This window comes from Myotis nattereri (genome assembly GCF_964212035.1).
Source record: "Myotis nattereri genome assembly, chromosome: 1".
NCBI lineage: Eukaryota > Metazoa > Chordata > Mammalia > Chiroptera > Vespertilionidae > Myotis > Myotis nattereri.
The window spans coordinates 220,160,623-220,177,486 of record NC_138075.1 but is presented as its reverse complement, the minus strand read 5'-3'; the positions used below and the strand labels follow the sequence as shown (position 1 = coordinate 220,177,486).

The following is a 16,864-nucleotide window of genomic DNA, read 5'->3' as shown; positions in this document are numbered from 1 at the left end:
ACATCTAGAGAATACATGTAATCACTTTTTTTTTTTAATAAATGTATAGGTACCACTTGATTTGGGCTTTCTTTCAACTGTGTGAGCCTTGCTTTATCTGAAACAACTCCAAATCTTCAACCTGTGGTGCCTAAATTATTACAGTTTAAATGTCCATGTTGAGATGAAGAGAAATGTATTTCTCATTGGTTTTTTTCTCAAGGACAGAAACTTGAAGGTAAGTCCAGGAGGTGCTACCCTTTAACCCTATGACTATTTGATCAAACAGATTATTGAACGCCAACAAGATAAACTGCCTGCGGGTAGATGCTTTCCAAGACCTGCACAACCTGAACCTTCTCTCCTTGTACGACAACAAGCTCCAGACCATCGCCAAGGGGACCTTCTCGCCTCTCCGGGCCATTCAGACCATGTATGTACATGCTGTTCTGATCATATTTGATGACTGTTGTTTTCACTCAAAACTGGGGAGTTGAGTTCCTTGCAAGTCGTGCATAAAAGTGTTCTGTGTGTGTTTCCGAAAGGCATTTGGCCCAAAACCCCTTTATTTGTGACTGTCATCTCAAGTGGCTCGCGGATTATCTCCACACCAACCCGATCGAGACCAGTGGTGCCCGCTGCACCAGCCCCCGGCGTCTGGCAAACAAAAGAATTGGACAGATCAAAAGCAAGAAATTCCGTTGTTCAGGTAATTTCTGACCACATGTGGCATTCCCCCTGTGTCACCAACTACAGTGGTTACAGGACAGCTAGAGACAGTTGGCCTTTGGCTGAATTACCAAATCTTGTAGAATCAAATGTCTTTGTCTTTCATACATATAGAAAAAAATAAAGAGAACCATAAACACAATTCAGATAGCCCTCCTAGGTGTACCATTTTTTTAACAGTAGATGAAGCAGAAGAAACAGGCTGCTGGCCACGAAAAAAAGATGCATGGCTACTTCATACTGTATTCCCAGGGTCCGAACTGAACAGGGGCCTCTTAGTTAACTCTCAGTGCCTTTGAAGCCTGTTAAGTCTCATGTTTGTTGTAGTATTCTCCTCGAGGAACCCCAGGTAATTAATCATGTTTTCATTGCTTCAGGAAATGAACTGAGACTTGGTCACATGATTTGCTCAGGCTCAGAAGTAGGGGGAAATCTCCTGATCCCTTACTGGATACTGACTTCTCATTTTGCATTCTCTTATTTTGAATAGGACTGTAAGGATACATTTTTTCCCCCAAAAGGCCACCTGTTAACATGTTAGGAATGTTACATTTATTGATAGAAAGCTAACTCTAGATGCATTGTATTACTATTAAACAGAAAGCTTACTGCATTGAAACTTAGTATTTGCTTTGGTCTAATCTGTTCTATTTTCTTATGATAAAATATATTCTGTATGTTTTGAGTAGTATGCTACCCTACCACTCCAGGCATAGTTCACATCCGGCAAGTTAATTCATACTAAAAAGCTAATGTCCAGACAAAGCTGGTTGTTGCCCAAGGTTCTAGATGTGTTTACTACTCACTGTACATTATTATACTTCAGCCCCTGCTGAAAATGTACATGTTCACTTAATTACCTGTAGTAACTTTAGTCCATTCTTAATCTAATATAACTCATATCTCTGCTTGCTGACATTCAGGTACGTCTTCTATTTTTTGTCTCTTTTTTTATTTAGCTAAAGAGCAGTATTTCATTCCAGGTAGGTTTTGCTCGGTAGTAGGACTAACTACAGACACCCTTTCCTCACCTTAAAAAAATATAGCTTCTAAAACTTTGATATGCATGCTTTTGAAAGTACAGTGGGTGCTGTGTAGATAGATGTACTCTGCATAGATCACTTATAGCCGTTTCCCAAACACCTGACCTTTGCATGCAGCATCTGATGTTAAATATAGATATTATTAAGCACCCACCTTGTTTCTCCCTCTCTCTCACTTTGGCACATTACCTAAAATTTCTCACAGTAGCTAAAATGTTTGAACCTATGGCCTTCTACTTAAACCATTTTCTCTCCTTACGTTGTATATCTGATCTTTCAACCTGTGTTTAAAATGTAGCCTGTTGAGCTGGTTTTAAAGACAGTGACTCCCTGTTGTCAAAGAGCTAGTTCCACATGAAATCAGCTACCAGCACACAGAATGGTGGTTTTCAGTCACGGGATTTACTTTTTTATAGTTCTCATACTAGAAAACTGTGACTTTTTGCTTGACTTGGCTTGCTGTTGCTTCACTTTTTATGCAAAAACAGCAGCTTCCTGCTGATGGAAATGCACTTGCACTTGCTCTGACTTCACATCCTTGCACACCTGGGGTCACAGTTTAACTCCACAAAAGCAACATTGACGTGCATCCTGACAGCATGAAAGTTCACGGGCACTGAGTGCCTTGAATAATTTAGGCTGATGAATGAATGATGAAATGTGCTTAGAAAAGTAATTGAAATGTTTTACCACTACAATCCTAACAGGATCAAGGCTGAGGTTTCTAGAACTAGCTCTTTGAAATATGTTCTTATTTTTTCCTTGCCTGCCAATTGTGTAAAATGCCTCTTGACTTGTGTGTGTGTGTGTTTTTTTTTAAATGCCTATATTTAAAACATATATGTTAAGTAGTGATTGATTAGCCACATTCACCATCTCCTGGGTATATTCTAGACTATAATGTATTTTAACATCTATAAATAAAAACATATTCTGTAGTGTTAGTGTGAAAAACCATATCTATTTTTTTTAAAGAATTCTGGGTTTGGTCTCTCTTTTAAGGAAATAGGTATTGCTTGCCATTATTGAATTATTATTTGAATAATGTTATGCATTTAACAGATTTTCTTTTATTACTTATTTTGAGCTTGAATGATCAAATAATATTTTATATATTACATTGGCTGAATAAAAAGTAACATGTTGAACAGCGGTTGATTGGCTTTCACAGGCAATCTTTAAAATTCATTATTTTTACCTAATTTTTAAGAAGAAAGTTATCTGAAAGCTATTACTTACCCCCAAAAAAGTTATATTCTAAACACTAGAACACCTCTGGGATAAAACATTTATATTATTTAAATCCCCAAATTTTAGTGGTTAATATCATTGTTGCCAAATTATTTAATCTATTATATTTAATATACTTCATTACTTACTATTACACTAAATATATTTGAAATATTTATTTTATTACATAATATATTATTTTAACCCAGGCATATGCCCTTGACCAGAATCAAACCTGGGACCCTTCAGTCTGCAGGCCAACACTCTATCTACTGAACCAAACCAGCGAGGGTTATTTTAAATATAATTCATTAAGAATTTAGAAATATTTCAGTTCAGCAAATAAAGAACAAGTCAGGTTGTTTCAGTAAATTCTGATACATTTTGGCCCTTTATTGACAGCAGCCAAAATAGGTTTTGGAAAATACCTTCTCTATCAGATATCACAGCTTAATTGTCACTATCTGATCATTTAATTTACATTATTTAAAATAATAATTATAGAATTCAGGACTCAGAAGAATACTTTTTCCCAGCTTTAAATTAAAATTTGAGCCATGAAATAAGAATCACTGACATTGTATTGAAGGTGGATTATTTTTAATGTAAGATACCTATTGTACCTTTATTTAGACTTTGTTCCCAGTGTTTTCTGATTTTAATTTTAAAACAAAAGCTTCAACCACGGTACAACAGATTTTCAATAAATGTCATGGCATTAATTTCCAAATGTAATGAAACTATTATATTCAGCTTTGAAAACATTTACCTGATTTCCTTTTAACTGAATGACATTATTTACAAATTGGAAAGGTCATTCAAAAGCATGTTAGCCACAATCTAAGGATTAATGCAAACGTGCTCATGATAGTCCTTGCAGCTCTCCATGATTCGTTTCTCACTTAATTTCACATGTTTACTTGCCTACCACTGTTCTGTCTGGCATTCTAGATATTACCGTGATAACTCAAAAGAAAATCTATCTTGCAGAGAATTCATCTTTTCAAGGAATTGACAAGGGCTTAATTTGTATGCATCTTGGATGCCATTGCTTTTCCTGCAAGACCCCTTTGCTTCAAAAAATTATTAGGAAAGTTTACAAAGCACGTGCCATTCCCCGATCATTGCCACAGTAAGAAAAGAAGAAAGAGACCTTAGTTAGTTGTATATATATATATATATATGCCTGTTCATCTTAACGGGGATTGCTGTCTTTCTTTCCTTCTTGGTGATTTTTAATTTTGCAGGAGTTCACCATTTGGGCTGTAAGTAAAAGTGCCTGATCTGAAACATACTATCCTCCCTTTTCAATCCTGACGTACCTTCTAGGCTCGGTCCTTTGTGCCCCTTTTTTCCCCCCCAAGAAGAAACCACAGATCTTTTGAGCTTCTCTGTTGTCCCTGTAGCTCACCTCCAACTTCTTCCTGGATGTTGATCCCGAAAGCGGTTGTTTCCATTCTGCAGCTCTGAGGGATGGGGGGCGGGGGGGGTCCCTTCCGTGTAGCCCCTTTGTGTTTCCAGGAACCCTCGGTAGTAAGGCTCTCACTGCGGTCATAGGCCTTCTGTGGGACGAATGCATGTCACGTACACAGTACAACATCTCCAGAACGTCTGTAGCTTCTCTCCTGCTTCCCTTCACCTTTCCTCTCCGTCTTACCCCTGGCCTAGTGGATGGTGTAGTGATGATGTAGCGAGATTTTCTGTTGTGCTTGATCTAACCATGTGCTTGCCAGGTCTGAGGAAAACATGGTTCCGTCAAGCACCATGGAACGTCACGCAGCTTTCTACAGCATGGCGAGCTGCTGAGGCTTAATTCAGGACTGACTGGTCTCTCTTGATACAATCAAACTGCAAAAAAAAAAAAAAAAAAAAAAAAAATGAGGGCCTTGGAGGCATTTCTGAAGAGTAAGTGAGAGGGAGAGAATAATCAAAGACCATAGAAAAATTAAAAACCTGAGTACATCTATTTGCCTGGAAAGCCCTAATTTTAAAATGATACATAGGGAGTTGTGGATGACTGGATACCGTTTAAATTCTTGACACTGAGAAAAAAAAAAATCTGTTTAACAACGAAATAGCCATTGTGTGCTTAGCTGTCATATAGGCTAGAATGGCTCAGAACCGGATCAGCAGACAGTACCGCTGTGAAAAGCTCATCTCTATTAATGTTTTCCTGTCCTGTGAATCTAGTTACTCTTTTTTCCAGCAAATTCCAAGCCCTTGTTTTAACCCTCTCCTGACATCCATTGACCAAATTCCCCCAAGTTGTCTCCCTGCTGCATAATCTATAGTTATCTTCCTTTTTTCCTCCTATAAATTAACAAGCATTCTGACCTTTAGACTCAGTATCTCTTTTATTTTATTTTTCTTGGCTTGACTCCTTAATAGGTACAGAAGATTATCGATCAAAATTAAGTGGGGACTGCTTTGCGGACTTGGCTTGCCCTGAAAAGTGCCGCTGCGAAGGGACCACAGTCGATTGCTCCAATCAAAAGCTCGCCAAAATCCCAGACCACATTCCCCAGTACACTGCGGAACTGTAAGTCCCTCTACCCCCAGAATCCCGGACCATATTCCAAGTACACATTCCCGGTACACATCCCCCTGTACACATCCCCCGGTACACATTCCCCGGTACACATTCCCCAGTACACATCCCCCAGTACACATCCCCAGTACACATCCCCCGGTACACATCCCCCGGTACACATCCCCTGGTACACATCCCCCGGTACACATCCCCCGGTACACATCCCCCAGTACACATCCCCAGTACACATTCCCCAGTACACATCCCCAGTACACATCCCCCAGTACACATCCCCCAGTACACATCCCCCAGTACACATCCCCAGTACACATCCCCCAGTACACATCCCCCAGTACACATCCCCCAGTACACATCCCCCAGTACACATCCCCCAGTACACATTCCCCAGTACACTTTCCCCAGTACACATCCCCCGGTACACATCCCCCGGTACACATCCCCCGGTACACATTCCCAGTACACATCCCCAGTACACATCCCCCGGTACACATCCCCCGGTACACATTCCCCAGTACACATCCCCCAGTACACATCCCCCAGTACACATTCCCCAGTACACTTTCCCCCGGTACACATCCCCCGGTACACATCCCCCGGTACACATCCCCAGTACACATCCCCCGGTACACATCCCCCGGTACACATCCCCCGGTACACATTCCCCGGTACACATTCCCCAGTACACATCCCCCGGTACACATTCCCCGGTACACATTCCCCAGTACACATCCCCCAGTACACATTCCCCAGTACACATTCCCCAGTACACATTCCCCAGTACACATTCCCCAGTACACATCCCCCAGTACACATTCCCCAGTACACATCCCCCGGTACACATTCCCCAGTACACATTCCCCAGTAGATATCCCCAGTACTCATTGTCCCATACACTGCAGAACTGTAAGTCCCTCTTCCTACAGAATCTAGTTTGGGATGGAGGAAACAAAAGCATCAAAATATTAGGATTTTTGTCTTGCCCTTTTATACTCAATAATTACATTGATCTTTGTTAATACACATTTGCTTAACTCTTCTATGTACAAGAATATACATGTGTGTATATATATATATATATATATATATATATATATATTATATATTATATATATATGTGTGTGTGTGTATAATATATACATATATATTATATAAATCCTCATATGAGGATGTGTCTTGATTTTAGAGAGAGATTAAGTGAGAAAGAGAAGGAGAGAAATATTGGTGTGTGAGAGAAACATCCATCAGTTGCCTCCTATATGAGCCCTGCCTGGGAATCTAACCCATGACCTTTTGGTGTATGGGATGATGCTCTGACTAACTGAGCCACCCAGCCAGGGCCAAGAATATTTTAGAGGCTATCTTACTTCTTCTTTCTGGCCCAAGATAACAATTACAGAAATTAATTTATCTCTCAAAAATCCAGCTAGTACCTAGTAATGCTACTTATAATAGCATTCACTTGATATTTAATTCTTAGGCATTATTTATGCCCAAACCCATTTCTATACAATGCATACATGTTTTGCATATTTAGTCTTTACAGCAACCATATAAAGTAGTTTGAGAATCACCATTTTGACTGTTCATTATGAATTGAAAAAGATAGTCTTTTTTATCTGTTTTATTATCTCACTGACTCATGGCTGGAAGAACTTGGTGATTATCAGGTATTAAAACACAAAGGGTAGCATAGCAAGAAAAGCTGAAAAGACAGAGTGTGATCAGATTTATATTTATCACCCTAACAAAGGGCCTGGCACATGCTTGCCGCTAAAATATGTTCCTTGAATCATTTATAGGTACTATGCCGTGGACGTTTTGCCTTTACTGACTTTTCTAAGTGAGACGTTTAATGTTAGTGTTCTAAAAAATCCAAGAAAAGCCTGGTGAAATCTCATCATTTTCTAACATCGTAGCCATGTTTATATGTAGCACCATCTGGTATCTGTCATTATCCACTTTGCATAGTTGCTTGTCTTTCTGTGCATGCATAATCCTTTTGTCTTCAATGAGATTACGGCCCCTCGATGGCAGGGACTGTGTTTTATAGTTGATCTCCCGCTGATTCTAAACTCGTGCCTGTTACTTAATGAATTTTGAACAATTGGAATAATTAAAAATAATGTAACGCTTTCAGAGAGATGACAGAAACTAGCTCCCTGTGATGATAGTGGTGCTTTTTTGTTCCTGTTAGTTCATTAAGCTATTCCAGAGCTCCAGGACTTCTAGAAAGGCATGGAGAGCATGCAGCCAAAGCCCTGAACTCTATTTTTACAGTCGTGTTGGGAGCTATGCTTATTGCCTATAATACTACAAACAGTAAATCCAAATCCCACCTTCCAGCAGGAGAATGCGTTAAGGAGGCTTACTTGTCAATCAAGAATTGTATTAGAAGCAGGGTCGTGTGTGTTAAGAAATTAAGAATTTTTTAAAAAATTATACATTTAAAAATTAGCACCTGGAAGAAAATATTTGCAAACCGTATATATTATGATAAAAGACTCCTATCCAGAATGAATAAGGAATTCTTACAACTTAACCATAAAATTAAGAAATAAAAATGTACATTATCCAATTGAAAAGTAGGCAATTACTTGTATGGACATTTATCCAAAGAAGATATACAAATGGCCAATAAGCACATGAAAAAATGCTCAGTATCAGTAGGCATTAGGGAAATACAAATCAAAACCACAAAGCGGTCACACTTCCCACCCACTAGAATGGCCATTAAAGCAAACACACAAAAATAACAATCATAAGTAAGAGAAATAGGACCCCTCATACATTGCTGCTGGGACTGTAAAATAATGCAGGCCCTTTGGGGAAAAAGTTTGGCTATTTCTCAGTTAGACCTCCATTTCCCATGTGACCCAGAAATTTCACACAGATGTAAGGACTGAAAATATATGTCCACGGAAAAACTTGTGCAATGATGTTCAGAGCAGCACTATTTATAATAATCTAAAAGTGGAAGCAGACCAAATCTTCTTCCACTGATAAATGAATAAACAATGTGGTATGTCCATACAATGGAGGAGTATTTGGCCACAAAAAGGAATGAAGTATTGATAAATGCAAAACTAGTTTGAACCTTGTTAAACATTATTCAAAGTAAAAACAAACAAACAAACAAAAACACAGAAGGCCACATTTAATATGATTCCATTTATATGGAATGACCAGAATGGGAAAATCCATGGAAACAGAAAGTAAATTAGCGGTGGCCAAGAAGTGAGGTAACATGGGAACAAATTGGGAGTGATTGCTAATGGGTATGGGACTTCTTTTTTGGGTGATGAATATATTCTGGAATTAAGTAGCAAAAAATGGTGTCACAATTTTGTGAATATACTAAGCACCACTGAATTATATACTTCAAAAGGGTGAACTTCATGGCATATACATTATATAACACTAAAGCCTTTAAATAAATAAAAATTATGGAGTAAGTGATTAGGAAAAAAAAAATGGCCTAAAGTGCTTTCTTAGGGAGGGGACAGTAAAAATAAAGAGAGTTTAATCTGATTTTCAATTATTGGCTTTCTCTGCTATGTGCTTCTTATATATTTTATTTTGATCATTAAAATTTGAGTGAAATGGGGAAAAATTCAGTACAGTTGGCCTTGCATAGTCTTGGGTTCTACATCTGCAAATTTAAACAACCTTAGGTCAAAAATATTTTTTAAAGTTGCTTTGCTGCTGACATGTCCTACTCAAACATATTAGGCTTACAGCGGTGGCCTGTTCCAAAGTTGAAACATCTACAGGCATATTTCCTTGTTATTATTCTCTAAACAATACAACATGACATCTATTTACATAGCATTCACATTGAATAAGGTATAAGTAATGGAGAGATGATTTAATGTAATCAGGAAGATGTGTGTAAGTTATGTACTGATACCTCATCATTTTATGTAAGGGACTTGAGTACCCGTGGATTTTGGTATGTGTGGTGGTCCTGGAACCAATCCTCCATGGATATTGAGGGCGCCAGGGCATTTCCCACAGGTCTTCCGTGATATGTGTCCTATAGTTTGTTTCAGGGTCATGATATAATAATGGTATCCCTCTGTATGAGAAATAAAACGCAATCCCTTCCTGACCCTTGGTGTTGAAACGTTGCTCTTTCTCTTTCCCTAGGCGTCTCAATAATAATGAATTCACCGTGTTGGAAGCTACAGGAATCTTCAAGAAACTTCCTCAGTTACGTAAAATGTAAGCCGTGCATTAGCCATCTTTGTGAATTTCTGTTGAGTTTTGTTGTGTTTTTCCGACCCCTTGGCAGTTTTATTTCGATTTCTTTGGAAATTGGAAAATATAAAAAATCCAGAGAAATGTTCCTATAATGACTACCTGTGGCACGAATTGAGGGTAATCTCTGAGAGGAACCAGAGTAATTGGCATTTTTCTGTATATTCCAATGATGCCAACTCCATTTCCCTAGCAGAGCAGTGGCATCTTTCTGTAGCTCAGACAGCTGGTCTGCTGTGGGCCCACAGCAGGAATCCAGCATCTAAGCACATGGTGGGGGCGGGGGAAGTCATGTGTTGTAACTTCCTGTGCTATTCCCCAAACCGTGCTGTTATTTCTCTTTCAGCACTTTCATGTCAACTGTTTGACTTTTTGCTTCATTAAACTTTCATTAGGAGATAGTCAAAATTAATAATTGCTAAACTGGCTTGATAGCTCATCTGTGTGACTACATATCTACAACTCATATTTCAACATAATTTTCTCAGCTCAGCAGTTTCAGCAACATTCAAAACAGTACTCTACCCCCCTGCGAATGAGGGGAGGGAGCCGCAGGGCAGAGGCCAAGAGTCCATGGAGCACCCTCCTCATATGAGAGAGGGAAGAAGCATTCTTCCATGATACCCGTGCTCTTATACATGTAACTGGCCCACGGTCACATAGACTATAAGAGGCAGAGAGGACTAAAACTACTTTTGTGTGCTTGACTCCCGGGTTATATACTGTCTCCCAAAGAGTTTCTACTGGCTTAGTTGTCCTCCTTTGTCTCTGACATGAACTGCTCTTTTTTTGTTGTTGTTGTTATTGTTTAGCTATAAGGTTCCCTTCTATACAGTATATATTTTTTGAGAAGCTACTATGGGCAATGTTCTGAGAGGCATAACATGATACGTAAAAACCACCCTCGTTCTGTGGACATTCCTGGTCTTGGAATGAGCAGTGAGAAAGAGGAAGAGGGAACGTATAGAAAGGTGTTGCCTCAACTGGACACTCTTGCCCTCCGGGCAAACATGGTAGTCTTTCATGTCACACAAAATTCTGACAGTGGAGTTGGTTGTTTTGACCCATTTTTACATGAGAAATTTCCCGGGAACAGACTTATATTTGGATATATCTCTGAAGCTATGTAAATGCTGGTATATTTTAGCCAGTCCTCCTTTTTTACTCAGTTGCCTTCTTTTAGTCATTAATTCAGGAACACTTCTTAATCAGGAGCATTTCTTTGAAAAGTTCCCTCATTCAGTTTTGTGGCAAACAAAGGTTTATTCAACTCAATACCTGACCTCAAGAAGTGTATACTCCTAGAGACCCATTCAGACCATGTTGACAATGACCAGGCTGGTATTTTTCACCGTAAACATTACCCCTCAGAAGTGTTATGGCTTTGGCTTGGTGGAATCCCAAAGCGGTGTCCCTTCAGAGCCCTGGGCAGGGCAGAGATTGGAGATGGTGGGAGACTGTTCAGTAGGAGAAAATGATCAAACATGTCTCGGTGCCCTCATTGTGAGAAAAAGATTGTGTAAAACCTGTGTTTCAACACTTTTTATTTAGAAACTTTAGCAACAATAAGATTACAGACATTGAAGAGGGAGCTTTCGAAGGAGCATCTGGTGTAAATGAAATACTTCTCACTAGTAATCGTTTGGAAAATGTGCAGCATAAGATGTTCAAGGGATTGGAAAGCCTCAAAACATTGTAAGTATTTTCATCGCGTTGTGATTCTTCTACAGGATTGTACTTCGTGGTCATTACAATCCTGGGAGGGGATGGAGATTCCATTCTTCCTCATCACTCCAGCCATAGCGCGCTCTCTCTCTCTCTCTCTCTCTCTCTCTCTCTCTCTCTCTCTCTCTCTCACACACACACACACACACACACACATGTTGTTTGTGGATGCAGATTGTCTGTTCCTCTAATACCCTGACTTCAGCATGTTGCCTGCAGAAGAGAAAAAGGGTCTCTTCTGGCTGCGATTCCACAACAAGAAGGTCTTTGCTCTACTCCTTGTGGAGCTTAAATCCTCTGATCAGCCTCAGAACAATGGTTCTTCTTCCTTTTCCTTAGATCCCTCTTTCTAAGACTCTGTCTTGGACCCAGGTCCCTGGCTTCAGCATCTGCTCCAGCCCCCTGGCAGAATATCATTTCACCTGGGGAACCCCTCTGGCTGCCCTTCAAGGTCTTAGTGCAAAAGACACTGACTGGTGTTGGAACTTTTACTACCAATTTCAAAGCAAATGTGCCAAGAGTTACGAGTACTCACTTGCCCCGGGGTTGTGAGCTTGGGGAAAAGAAATTCTGTATGTTTCTAAAAGGTTGTTGGCCAAGGAGGATGGATTTGGATTGATTCCTAAGGACAACACTAGAGTTACTTGGATTTCTACAGAGCACTTGTGTACTTTTTATAATCTCCAAAGTATGTAATTATGTTTGACAAAAGTGGTGGCCTGAACATTGGGAGAGACACAAAGCAAACTCTGAAGACAGCAGGAAACTCTTTGTCACCAAGCTGCAGCCCTAGGCAATGGTAGTGGAGAGGGTCCCCAGCTCCACTGTCTCCCCTAAACCCTCTCCTCTCCCTCAGCCCTCAGAGCCACAACCAGGGCACTGAGAGCCTGGAAGTCTATGGCCTGCTCTTCATCACAGCAGAGAGCTCTCCTCCAGTCAGTGGGGATGTTACTAGCATCCCAATTTCAAATCCTGCTCAACAGCCTCTGCCCAGGGAAGTAGAATTGTGCCCCTTGAGGCACAGCCTGGAACCTAACCATCCAGCAGGACCCAGCTGCCACCTGCTGACCCCTCTCGTGGTTAACTTGGAGCCTCTTCAAGATGTTATGCAAATATTCAAATATCCCTTCAGCCTTTTAGGACAGAGATACTGAGTGTGTAGAAGAAGGCAGCAAAGTTACACCATGGGTGGCTGCATCTACTCCTGCCCCCGCTCCCCACCCCCAGGCTGTCTCAGGTAACTCGGCAAAACCCAGATCCTGCAGCAAGCAGAATTCTTCCTTCGGACTCCTTGTCATTGGAACCTTCTCCTTGAACTGGCAGTAGGAGAAACAGGAACTGTAACTCCAACTGTATTGGCCTGTCCTGGGCTGCCGTCCTGCATGACAAACCAGACCGGGTGACTTAAACAACAGGAATTTGTTTTCTCACAGTTCTGGAAGTCCAAGGTCAAGGTGCTGTGAGGGTTGGTTCCTGGGGAGGGCTCTTTTGTTGGCTTTTAGATTGCCTTCTTTTCGCTGTGTGTTTATTGACCTTTCCTTTCTGCCTGGGGGGACAGAGCTCTGTGTCCCTTTCTCTTACAAGGACACCAGTCCTATCCTATTAAGGCCCCACCCATAAGATCTCATTGAACTTTATCTACCTCCCTAAAAGCCCTCTTTTCAATGCAGTCACATTGGGTATCAACAAGGGCTTCAACAGATGAATTTTAGAGGAGGAACACAGCTCCATTCATAACACCACAGCAAAGACCTTATCAAAACATTTCTTCTGACTAGTTTCATTCACAGGATTCATCTTTCTCCTTCATTATGTTCCTAGCCCTGTTTTTGTGCCTCTTAAGTTTTGGCACCTCGGCCAGACATCCAACTGGCTCACTACTTAATCCCACTGTATCACAACGACCATAACGGAGCATTCAGAGCCAAGCTCGGGGTAGTCAAAGGCCTCACGCAGCTTTATCTGGACCTTATATTCCGCTCAGAGGTAACTTTCAGCTTGGAGCTATAAAGATTTTCACAAGACACCCCACTGTCCCCCGAGTTCTTCACCCTCCGGGACTACTAAATCTCTTAGCAGTGCATGTCCATATTTCAGTGAGTCTTGGTTTGAATCCCCGCTCCCAGGTGAAATGTGGCAGGGATTTTTGTAGTGACAGAAAGCTAAGCTTTCTTCACCTCCTTCCAGGCGTTCCTCACTCCAACAAGGGTGAGACCAAGTGCTCTTTATTCTTTATGGTGAAGGGTGGAGCTGGTAGAAATACTTTCTGTTGTGCCTTTGTGCCATAGCATAAAATGATGTCTTCATGAGGGCTTCATCCTTTCTTCTTTTCTTACCCATGAGTTGGCAGGATGCAGAAGTGGGTGTTTCTTATTTATCCTAGGATTTTAAAGGAACACTTTGGTGTTCATTTGTTCTGCCTCTTTTTTTTTTACATCTTGCAATCTTCAGAGTCATCAACTCACGATTGGAAAAATTATGGGAAAGAAATGAACTTTTCAGCATTTCTGAGTAAGACTTATGGCAATGACTCATTTTGATGTGGGGATTTTAGAAACCTTCTGCAATTTTTCTAAGCCCCACAAATAATCAGTTTTAAAAAAATCAAGAACAGAGCCAAAACTTGAGCACAGTGTTAATCCTATTAATGATAATAACTAAAAAAAAGAAAAAGAAAAAGAAATGGTCAGAATTGTTTAAAGAGAAGACCCATTTCACCTTCACTGTGAACAACTGAGATCTTTATTGCTTCTTTTAAGTTCTAGACTTAAAACAATGAAACAGTTTTCATAATTAAAATGATGTGCGCAGGCTCTGTGGACGTTCAGTCAAGTTTGACTCCTCTGCTGATGTTGACACTGACTTGGCCTGCAAGTCCCTGAGATGCCCTTCGCCCTTCATCTGCTGTGGTTATTGATTCTGTTCTGCCTCCTTTCTGTTCAGCCTTCAATGCAGTACTGCAGTGAATACACAGATCACAGGGCCTTACGGGCTTGCAGAGCTGCAGGTGCCTTAGGACGTTATGTAATCAGGCAAACAAAATTATGACAGCCAAGGGACGCAACCTCCCCTCCTCAGGTGGAGTTGGAAATCCACACCTAGGCTCACCTTGCTTTTTGTAACTGAGTGTCATCATTGTTTTATTTTTGCACAAGCCTCTCAGTACATAGCCACAGGGCTTCCTAATGACTAGAGAACATTCAGGAAACAGTCCTGACCGCTACAGATTTGCAAAGAGGGGTTATCTTGGTCCTCAAATAGGCAAAAGTGATTGCCTGATGCTTTATCTTCATAACAATGTTCTCTTTTTCCCCCCTCAGGATGTTGAGAAGTAATCGCATCAGCTGTGTGGGGAATGACAGCTTCATAGGGCTGAGTTCTGTGCGGCTGCTTTCCTTATATGATAATCAAATTACTACGATTGCACCAGGGGCCTTTGACACTCTCCATTCCTTATCTACTCTGTGAGTGTGAAAAATAGTCTTCATCTGTGTATTACTTGGGCCTCTGTGTTACATTTATTACTTTCATTGATAGCACTTTAATGCACTGTTAGGCATTTCATAAAAATGTGATCAAGGATTAAGTGGTGGTGGTGTTTTGTTTTGTGGGTTTTTTTTAAGACAAATTTCTTCATGTTAAACTTATTTTAACTTTCTCTAAAAAGATTACCTACTATCTTGTATGAAAATGTAACCAAGATCATAGTATTGTTCAGTCAGGTTTTTTTTTTATAATAATGTGCTGTGGCTTCATTTTGGAATTTTAATTTTATTATAACTTATCTGTGCTGCAAGCAAAGGAAATGCTTTATCTTTCCCTGAGTGTTCCTGCACGGGCATCTCTTTAGTATAAGTATCATCCAAACAGAGTTGATAGGGTCATTTCTACCACCCGATGCTCAAGGGCCATTCACAGTGACAGGGGCTGCATCCTGGTGACCTGACCAGCAAGAAGGGCTGTTCACTAGAGGGCGTTAACTGTGACATTAGGAAAATATTAAAGAAATAGGTTGAGCCTTTCCAGAAGGATATTTCCTGTAGGTTAGGAGGTTAGGTCTAGACACAGAACTTAGAAAGTATCAAACACACACACACACACACACACACACACACACACACACACACCCCTCCGAACAATCCATTGCAGGCATATTACATATCAGTATCTAAGAAGCAGTGTTTGAAAATATAAATATTACAAATCAAATCAGATTCCCCTGTAATGGTGACATACTAGTCTAATTCTAAAGGTAGTTAGAAAGAATGAAAAAAAGAAGGGGGGGGGGAAGCATGTTCAACATAGCTCAAGTCGCTGAAGAAATAATTTGAGGAAAGCATCCCTCCATCAGGAAAGTACTTAATCCCCTTCCCACATAAAGTGTGACATTTTACATGGGGTGACTAATTTGTGCATATTAAACATGGCATGTTTATAAATAATGGGATCGTCAGTAGGTTTGTGCTGAAGTGGTGAGATGCCAAAAGTGCCGAGATTTGTGGAAGTGAATTCATTTTTATAACTGGCATTTAATCAACTCAGCTGTCAGCCTCGATGGGAAACCTATTCTCTTGAACAAATAAGAAATGGAAATCTTGAAATGACAAATTAATGAAATAGCTGTTGTCAGGTTAAACTCAATAATATAAGGTAATCAGCCTTCATCGTTATATTAAGTTGCTGCGTTATCAGGGCAGGGGCGTCTGACAGCAGCTCAGACCTCAGACAAGTTTAAATGATCTCTAAATGAGCTATCCCTCCGGATCCACTGCATAAGCCCTAAATTGCTGCTTTCACTTTATTTTTTGTGTGAAATTATTTGAAAGAATTCCGCATATGAAAGTCTTGTTATTTTGTAAATTTTACACATATGTATTTTAGCAAAAAAATGCATCCCATATATTGTGATGGGGTATGAATTGAGGGCTGGGGCGGGGGATTATGAAACATAAGGAACCATTTCATCAGAAATGGTGTGGGAAGTGGGAGAATGGGGTTTTGAGAAATAAGGAGGTTTCTTTTTTAAGAAACCCTGACTGACCTCAACTCTGTATTGCTTGCATGTGGCGCTTAGAAACCTCTTGGCCAATCCTTTCAACTGTAACTGCTACCTGGCTTGGTTGGGAGAATGGCTCCGGAAGAAAAGAATTGTGACGGGCAACCCTCGCTGTCAGAAACCCTACTTCCTCAAAGAGATCCCCATCCAGGACGTGGCCATTCAAGACTTCACCTGCGATGATGGTAAGGAGGCCGCGCCGGCCTGTGGCCCCCAGGCGTCCAGGTGACTGTGCTGGTGCTAAGGGTGCAGCTGCCCAGCGTATCCGTCCAAAGATAGTCCTGGCGCACCTTT

General features: G+C 40.6%; 1 protein-coding gene across 3 annotated transcripts in view; it reads left to right on the top strand.

The window, feature by feature from the left end:
• Positions 1-16,864, top strand: part of SLIT2 (slit guidance ligand 2) — a 358,036-nt gene that overhangs the window by 250,959 nt on the left and 90,213 nt on the right. For 2 of the 3 annotated variants that reach the window (XM_081083272.1, XM_081083271.1), the window contains exons 13-20: positions 269-412; positions 525-688; positions 1,668-1,691; positions 5,370-5,520; positions 9,679-9,753; positions 11,341-11,484; positions 14,835-14,978; positions 16,589-16,755. In XM_081083272.1, coding sequence (XP_080939398.1) covers positions 269-412; positions 525-688; positions 1,668-1,691; positions 5,370-5,520; positions 9,679-9,753; positions 11,341-11,484; positions 14,835-14,978; positions 16,589-16,755 — 1,013 coding nt within the window. The remainder of the gene's footprint in view (positions 1-268; positions 413-524; positions 689-1,667; positions 1,692-5,369; positions 5,521-9,678; positions 9,754-11,340; positions 11,485-14,834; positions 14,979-16,588; positions 16,756-16,864) is intronic. The other variant, XM_081083273.1, reaches the window with a different exon arrangement.